Genomic DNA, 8,999 nt, shown 5'->3' on the forward strand with positions numbered 1-8,999 from the left:
TAGGCAGACATTAGCATGTCGGATTTCAAAAGAACATGCTTTGAAGAGGAAAAAGACGGAAAGTGCAGCTAATTTGGATTTTGGCTGCCTACAAGCAAGGAGTATAATTTTTCATATACACCTGTCTAAGATGTGCTGCAGATCAATCTAAAAGATATTTTTTATGGTGGCCTCTAGAACAGGAAATGTTCTTTCATGAGGGATTTACCAAACCTAAGTCTTGTTGCCACTAAGTGAGTTACAGCTGATAACTATTCAAGCCAGCATTTAATTTTTAAACAACAAAAAGATTGCTGATTTTGTATTTGTTTTTAGAAGATGGATATTTTAGTACATTTATTTAACAGTTTCTGTTAAATAAATAATAATAGAAATAGAAAAGGTTTCTGTTTCTTCACATTCCCTAGTTTTATAATGTTATGTTTCAGTGTAGTCGGGGTAAAATATAAATGGGATTAAAGTGGTATTCCTGTTTGCATTTATCTTTACTGCGACTTCATTTTAATTGCTGAGCTGCTCACATTTAGCGATGAAGTTTCAAATGATTCAATGAGGTTCCATCTCTGAATTTATTTTTTAGCTTTTTTTTTTACAATCCGTTATAGTATATAATTGTGAATTATGTAACAGTGTGAGAAGCAAAACAAACAGCACGGTTTTTTCATTGTTTCAGAAAAAAATGTTGAGAGGGAACTTAACATAAGGATTTAGATTCCCTGTTCTAGACAAGATTGTATTTTTGCACATGGTGCAGGGGGGGGGGAATGAAAGTGCATCAAATGTAGAGTTCTTATCCAAGCTTTGGGAAAAACAGGATTTTACTAAAAATTGCCACTATATCTCCAGGGGACAAAACCAAGTATATTAGCATGCAGCAGAAATATAGCTGGGGACTGTTCAATTTTAATCATGCCTCATGAAAAAGTAATGCACACATCAGTTTCCAGTTCAGTGAATGTCACTATACGCAGTCTTTTTATTTAAAAAAATAGAGCTTCATTCTAAGACTGCTTGCTTATTAAGATCACCAATGAAATATTTACTGATTATCTAAACAGGTACCAATATATTTCCTATCAGCTATTTTAAGAACAGCCCATTGAGGCCCATGCTGATACTAGAAACAATTCCCCAAATAATTATATGTTCTTCTATTTAACAATATTTCAAAAAAATCACCTAATCCCTAGCTACAAGCTGCTAGGCATTTGGCTAAAAATAGCATAGCCCTGAGTGTCTCGGATAAGGTTTTCACTTTAATTAATATTTCAGGCTAATTCCTAACAGTTGAAGAAAGTAAAGCTCCTATTTATAAAAATGCTGGCATGTTTCCCCAATAAGGTGGTTTACTAAACAAAGAAAAAAAAGTAGAAATATGTTTTTTCAGAAGGAAGGTGCATTATTTTTAAATTCATAAAGCCTTTTTCATCAAGGGTGATTTTTCATATTTGGATTATTGTTACCGGTATTAGTAATAAAAAATAAAGGCAGGGAGTGACGCTTGAAAGAATAAAAAAGAAAGTGTTTTTAAGAACTTTCCAATAAGATATGTCAATGGTGGCGAACCTATGGCACGGGTGCCAGAGGTGGCATTCAGAGCCCTCTCTGTGGGCACGCGCACCGTCGCCCCAGTCCTAGGCCTTCAGCTGGGTTTTATAAAACCTTTTCGCTTTAGGCCTCCACTGCCGTGTACAAAAAAAAAAAAAGGTTCAATCAGTCAATTTCAACTTCTCGCGGGAAAAAAAAAGATCTTGCAAAGTTGGAATTGATGGAACTTTTTAGTCCCACCCAGTCTGCCGTTACCACCACAGCCACGCCCACCCAATGGGCCATGCCCACCCAATGGGCCACACCCACCCGGCACCCGACAATGCATAAGTGGGTTTTGGGTTGCAGTTTGGGCACTCGATCTCTAAAAGGTTCGCCATCACTGAGATATGTTATAAACATGGCATGGCATGGCAATTGGTCAAATAATTTTCTCAAGAGCTACTACAAACAATATCATTTAGGTAAAAGTTTCACAGAGTCAAAGAGTACAACCAACTTGTTTATAAATATATTGAACAACACGAGGCCTAGAGTAGAGCCTTGGGGTATACCACTTGAAATTTCCCATTAGCATGATATAAAATCACTAGCATAAACTTGCGGGATATGGTTTTTCAACAATATCTGTATCTATCTAGATGACATCCAAGGTCCCTTCCAACTTTATTATCTAATGCTAGCATAGTGCAGTCCACATTTTGCTTTTGTTTCTAGCAGAACCTCATGGGAGATTTGTTGAATACTTTGCTGAGTCCGTGTGTGAGTTCGCCTATCCAAATACTATTTGGGATTATGCCTACCAGTTTCAAAGTTCAGCCAGGGTTGATCAGATGTTGCCACCCGCTGGGACCACCTTTGTCTAAAAATGCAGTGCTATGGCCCATCATCTGAATAAAGATCTTGGAATTCTGATACTAGTACCTAGTACTGAAATCTTGGTGGAACTCTGCTGCCTTGTCTTCAATTCTTCGGCTCTAGATTCTGATCCTGATACATATTTCCTTGCTCGAGCCCATGAGAATACTGACCCTATAGCAGGGGTCTTCAAACTTGGCCCTTTTATGACTTGTGGACTTCAACTCCCAGAATTCCTCAGCCAGCGTGCCAAGTTTGAAGACCCCTGCCCTACTGGTGTCAAAAGCCAGAGGCAAGAAATCAAAGGCATGCTTGATTGTTTGGAAGAGTGCTTTCCACGGGAGCACTCTATTTGAAAATAGTAGTTGCTACTGGGATTACTTGCTGACCTTGAGCTGCGTCTTAATTCATGGAGCGAACTTTGACCACACTCTTCCCTACTGCCTATGTCAGAGTGATAGGTTTTGACTCAAGATTCTTTGCTGAACACTTCTTATCTTGTAGTTTAATACACAAGTAGACAACCTGGTGCCATACAAATTCCTTAGGCAATAACTTCCATCTGCTTCCTCTAATATGTTCAAGTCAGGGAATGCAAATGTAAAGCATCCAGAGGATGCCTGATTTGTTTATCTATGTAAAAGCAAATAATATTAAACATAGAGTGGAAAAGAGTGCCATTCTCTTAGTTGTATAGGAGCATGAATTCTCCCACTCTTCTATTGACTGCCATTAAGAAGCAATTAATTCAGTAGGACCCAGCACAGGAAGACAACAAGGAACATTACCATTGGCTTCTTCCATCAAGTTCCTATTACCTCTGTACTCTATATTCAGTTAGCCATTATACAAATTGATTGATTTTTGATTACGTGGCATCAAGCCATTTTCAACTCAATCAGAATAGAGCTGGAAGAGACCTTGGAGGTCTTGTAGTCCAACTCCTTGTTCAAGCAGGAGACCATATACAATTTGAGATAAGTGGCTGACCAGTCTCTTCTTAAAAACCTCTAGTGATGAATCATCCACAATTTCTGAAGGCAAGCTATTCCACTGGTTAATTATTCTGTTAGGAAGCTTCTCCTTAATTCCAGGTTGCTTCTCTCCTTGATTAGTTTCCATCCATTGTTTCTTGCCTTGCCTTCTGGTGCTTTGTAAAATAAGTTGACCCCCCTCTTCTTTGTGGCAGCCCCTCAAATACTGGAATGCTGCTATCATGTCAACTCCTAGCAACCATATAGATAGACCAGCAGAAATCAAGCTTGATGTGGATATATGTATTGATGTTGGTAACTTCTGAAACAAATTAAGCACTGAGTTTGTGAGTATTGTTGTTTAGAAAATAATGCACTGCTTGAAGAAATAATATGATTGGCTATATCATGCCGAACCAATCTTATCTCCTTTTTTGATAGAACGGCCAGTTTAGTTGATTATAGGAATGTGGCACACACATGACTTCAGCAAAGAATTCAATGTATCTCCCTTGAGATTCTGCTAAAAGCAATAGCAAAATGTGAGTTGGGTTATGCTACCATTAGATACAGAGGTTGATCCCTAATCCTGTCTTTCAAGTCTTCCAATGGTGTATTCATTGCCATCATAACTGAGTCAATCTGTCCACAAGTTAATAATGCTGGCCTCAGATTGCTCTCCCAAATATTTCTCCCCAATTTTTTTCCCCAATTTTTTTCCTCTTAAATTAATTGCTTTTGAGAAAGTATTCTTCTTCTTTCGAAGAATAGTTAGCACTGCTGAAAATTTGCCAGCTTTAAGCATTGTCACAAAGGCTAAGAATTGTTCAAATACCAAGCACCATAATATAAGATTCCAAGCAAAACTATTTTTTTTATAAATTTTGTGAGGTCAATTAATTCTAATTTTGTCAGTTATTTTGACAATTCTATTGTTACAGCTCCTAATGCTACAAATAACTGTTGGGAAAAAGTTTGCTGCTTTATTCCATAATTTAAATTGTTAAATTTTAATGTTTTTCCAGTTCCTTTTGAGCTACTCTGTGTCATTTGGTATTGTTATACTAGAAGTAGCTTATTTTTCTTCAGCTACATAATGTCTTGGGTATTGTGTTCTAAATATCATTCTATTTGAATTTGGGAATCCTTTAACATTTTTACATGTCATTCTGGAATTTTTTTGACATCAGGATGACGTAATATTTTGGGGACATCAAATCCATACCTTGGTTAACGACCACTCATTTAGCAACTGTTCAAAATGTTAACAGTGCTGAACAAATGATATTTACAATCAAGTCTTGAAGTTATGATGGTCCCAGCAAGCCCACAGTCACGTGATGGTGATCCAGGTGCTTTGCACCTGGCTCACACTTATAATGGTTACAGCCTCCATTACATGATTTCCATTTGTGACTGCAGCTTGTCGTGAAATCATAATCATGAGTGGTCACCTGAGTGCCCAGATCTTGATTATGTGACCATGGAGGAACTTTAATAGCCCAAATTTCGAGGAGCAGTCATAGTCCCGTTTTTCACATCTACCATAACTTTTAATGGTCGCTAAATGAATGAATGTAAGTTGAGAACTACCTGTATTTGATTTGCCAGCTATTTGTCACTTGATTTCTAGTTGGTTTGGCTATGCTCATGAAATCATATAATTAATACAGAGTGTAAGCTATCCATCATTACTAGGAACATGATCTTAGGACTGTCATCCAAGCGAAGGAGTGAAAATGCCTGGGCTGTATAAGAAAAACTGAAAAGCTTCAGTTTCCTACAAAGATTTTAAATATATACATTAATGCGCTTCATGTTTTGTCTTCTTATAAGCAACTGATATATGGTATATGGTAAAATTGCATAAGCAGCCCATTTAAATGGAAATATGAACAAAAGTTACTATTAACATTATTTATTATGTATTTAACAATTATTTCTTTTCAGGCTCATATCCATGACGTTAAAGAAATCATTTAAGAAATACGTAGCCTATCCCATCAAATCTCTCACATAGGAATGTTTCACTCTTCCAGGACATTAACTGTCCTGCCCAATTTTGTATCTTACTTACCCCATGCAAATTGGAAAAGTGATCTGGCCATCTTTTTATCCAATTTATTAATACAAATATTAAAGAACAGAGGCACGAGCCTCTATTCTTGAATGCTTTGGCACCCTACTTGATACTTCTCTCCAGTCTTGTGGAGAGCCATTGATGAGCACCTTTTCAATATGACTTTTTGAGAGAGCTGCGTATTCATTTAACTGTCATCTCATCAAACCCACAGGTGAATGAAAGCATCCTAGGGTACTTTGCTGAAATTACAGCAGGTTCCAATTACTCAGAGAGATAGTGAGCTCCCCTGACCCCCGCCATGTTCAAACAAAGGCTATAAAGCCATCTGTCAGGAATGCTTTAATTTGAATTCCTTGCCCAGCCAGGGATTAGACTTGATAAGCTAAATTACCCCTTCCAACTCTGTGATTCTATGAACACTCAATATGTCCTTCAGCTCCTGGAAGATCATCTACTCAGTCTGTGATCATCTTATTCTGATGTTTGATTTCCAGCTTCAAATATTTCTTGGCATTATTCTGAATTTTTGCATGCTACCTTGCCGAGATCTTTCACTGTAATCTGCCATCATATATGTCTTCATGGTGCTTAAAAAAATATCCTGCCTCATAAACTACTCTCCCAAAGGTCTCATACATGCATGTAAGAAAATGACCCCCCCCCCCCATTTATTCCTTATCAAATAGGACTAGTCATGTGAACTACAAAGATCCGGACAACGGATAGCTGGCAGCAAGGGACTTAAAGCTTTCTTTAATCTCTTTGCTGCCGGTCCAGTGATCGTCTAAAGTTTTGCATTCATATTGGTATTGTAGTCCTACTGCTATCACCATTTCTCCTCAGCCTTAACTCGGAGAAATAATAGTTACTAACTGTTACCCACTACTATGCCATGGCCCACGCGCCGCATTCTCCTCTACCGTGTTTTCCCCACTGAATCAATAGCATCACGATCATTAATCTGTTGGGTTAGAGCCAGGGGTAGGCAACCTTGGCTCTTTTATGACTCGTGGACTTCGACTCCCAGAATTCCTGAGCCAGCCTGGCTGGCTCAGGAATTCTGGGAGTTGAAGTCCACGAGTCATAAAAGAGCCAAGGTTGCCTACCCCTGGGTTAGACCGAATGCTCGCGGGCAATCTGCCCCGCCAAATTGGAGACGTTCCTTAAAGAGCGTTTTTACTTATTTGGACCCATATTCCGGAGCAACCACGGGGCGCTCGCGTTCCCTTCTCCGACATCTCCACCCCCCCTCCCCACTCACCCAAATCCTTACTCACCTGTCCACCACCCCCTCCCCGCTTCGTCGCTGCCTCCGATCCCGCCGCCTGTCTCCTTCTCGCCTCCCCTCCCGGCCCTGCTGCATTGTGGTTCGGCCGGACCGGCGGCGGCGAGAGCGGAGCCGAGCCAAGCGAAGATGGCTGAGCTGAAACAGCCGCCGAAGCACGACGGGCGGGTGAAGATCGGCCACTACGTGCTGGGGGACACACTGGGGGTCGGCACTTTCGGCAAAGTCAAGAGCTGAGTACGGGGCACCGGGAGGGGCAGGTCGGGCTGCAGGACGTAGAGGCCGGCAGCGGCGGAGGGTCGCTGCCCGCCGGGGACCGAGTAGCTCGCGCGCGGTGGCGACAGAAGCAGCAGCGGCTGCAAGCAAGCCGGCGCGCTCGCCCGGGATTGGAGCCAGCGAGCAGCCGGGCGTTCGTCCCCGGGCCTCTCCCCGCCTTCTCCATCCTCTGTAGGGTCGCCCCTCCAGGGCTTCCGTCTCTCCGGTGGCGGCTGCGTTGGAAGGGAAGGGGGAAGAGGCGGCCTGCGGGGGGGCACGGCTGGGAGTTGTGAGACGGCGTAGCAACCTGCCTGTTCCTCCGGGTTTACTAAAGTGCACGAGTCTTTCTCACGCGCACAACCTCCCACGACCCGGTCGGAGTGGGTCTCCCAGCACGACTTCCATCATCCCCAGTGCATGGCAATTGGTAGCTGGGGACGATGGGGTTTGGAATCCGTTCATCCAGAAAATTAGACATTGGAGATAGGGTTGCCAGGTCTGCTTCCAAAAAATAGCGGACAAGCGGGGGGGGGGGGGGGTTAAGTAGTAAAAAAAAGTAGACTGTACAGCTTTAGATTATGTACCATTTCATCATAAAGCTTTTGAATAAAAAAAATGTCCACTATTTTGTGAAAAAAAATAGTGGACATTTTTTTTTATTCAAAAGCTTTATGAAAAATTGTGAAAAAAAATAGTGAACATAATGTGAAAAAAGTGGACTGTCCACTCAAATAGTGGACACCTGGCAACCCTAATTGGAGAAGCCAAGTTTAATGGGAATGTTCTTCTTTTTTGTGGGAAGACCCAATCTACAGTTCTGTAGGTTGATTATACAATGCCAAGAAGTGTGACATTGGTGGTGGGGCAGATATAATGGAAGCAATAGGTATGCTAATATTTGCAGTGATAAGACTTAGGCCATCTATTTGATGAATAATGCAACGTTTTTTGGCTCCAACAGTATTACACTATTTTAGTACGTATTTCTCACTGAGAAATAAGACATTGTGTCAGCGTTGTGTTTGGGAAGAAAATAAGTCCCACAGATGAGTTTGATTTTCTATAAATCCATGGAAAAACTTACCTCAAGAAATGTCTTTCCTAACACTGCTGTTGGGAATTCAGTGTTTATTTATTCAAAATCAGAACTAATCATGTTGTGTTCTTGAATGAATTGTTTTGAACCATTAGCTATTCTCAGTTAATTGATACAGATTGCTGCCACAGTTGTTTATATTTTTAATCAACTATTCTCAAACTTTTAGGTGATATATATTTTATTCCTACAGCATTCCTGAGGTGGGATCAGTAAACCATACTCTTAAGTTAATATACTTGGGAGTGCTGCTTTATTGATCAGTGCAGTACAAATGATTGATTTAGTTGTTCTAATTTGACTTTCTAATTCTAGAATTATATTCTAACACAAATTTATTTGGGATTAATAATATTTGGATTCATTTCCAAACTGAAATGCTCTTTGTGTGCATTATAGAGAACAGAACACTAAGTGGAAACTAATTTTCTAAGTTGTAGTACAATAATTGAGTTTAATTGTTTAAGAAGATACTGTCTTTTCACTGTTCATTAATTTATACTATTCAGCTATATACAGCATACATACATGCACAGAGGAACATGGCAAACCTTTCTGGAAATGTTGAACCATTGCTTACATTTGTAGAATTAGAAACATCCATATTAGGAACCTAAGCTATTACACTACACAACAAATAATACCCTGTCTTGTGACTTCATCCTACAAGACATTCAAGTAGACTTAACAAGTCCCAAAGGAGTGAAACAATAATATCTCTGTATTTGTTGCTTACTGTAAGCAAATGATGGATTACAAAGCAGGCTGTTTATTATTAATGATTAATGTATTAGAAAAGATTTTGTAGACACATATATTTTATAAATGGACTACTGAGTAGCAATATGTACATACAAGCTTGTTTATTTTCCTGGCTGGAGTTAGCCAATGTTTCTTTTT

The 8,999-nt window shown here is 39.9% G+C and overlaps 1 protein-coding gene across 1 annotated transcript in view; it reads left to right on the top strand.

The window, feature by feature from the left end:
* Window positions 1-6,877: 6,877 nt before the first annotated feature.
* Window positions 6,878-8,999, top strand: part of PRKAA2 (protein kinase AMP-activated catalytic subunit alpha 2) — a 21,791-nt gene continuing 19,669 nt past the window's right edge. The window contains exon 1 of the mRNA XM_015815027.1: window positions 6,878-6,980. Coding sequence (XP_015670513.1) covers window positions 6,878-6,980 — 103 coding nt within the window. The remainder of the gene's footprint in view (window positions 6,981-8,999) is intronic.

This window comes from Protobothrops mucrosquamatus, unplaced genomic scaffold, assembly GCF_001527695.2.
Source record: "Protobothrops mucrosquamatus isolate PMUCROS unplaced genomic scaffold, P.Mucros_1.0 scaffold304, whole genome shotgun sequence".
Classification (NCBI taxonomy): Eukaryota; Metazoa; Chordata; class Lepidosauria; order Squamata; family Viperidae; genus Protobothrops; species Protobothrops mucrosquamatus.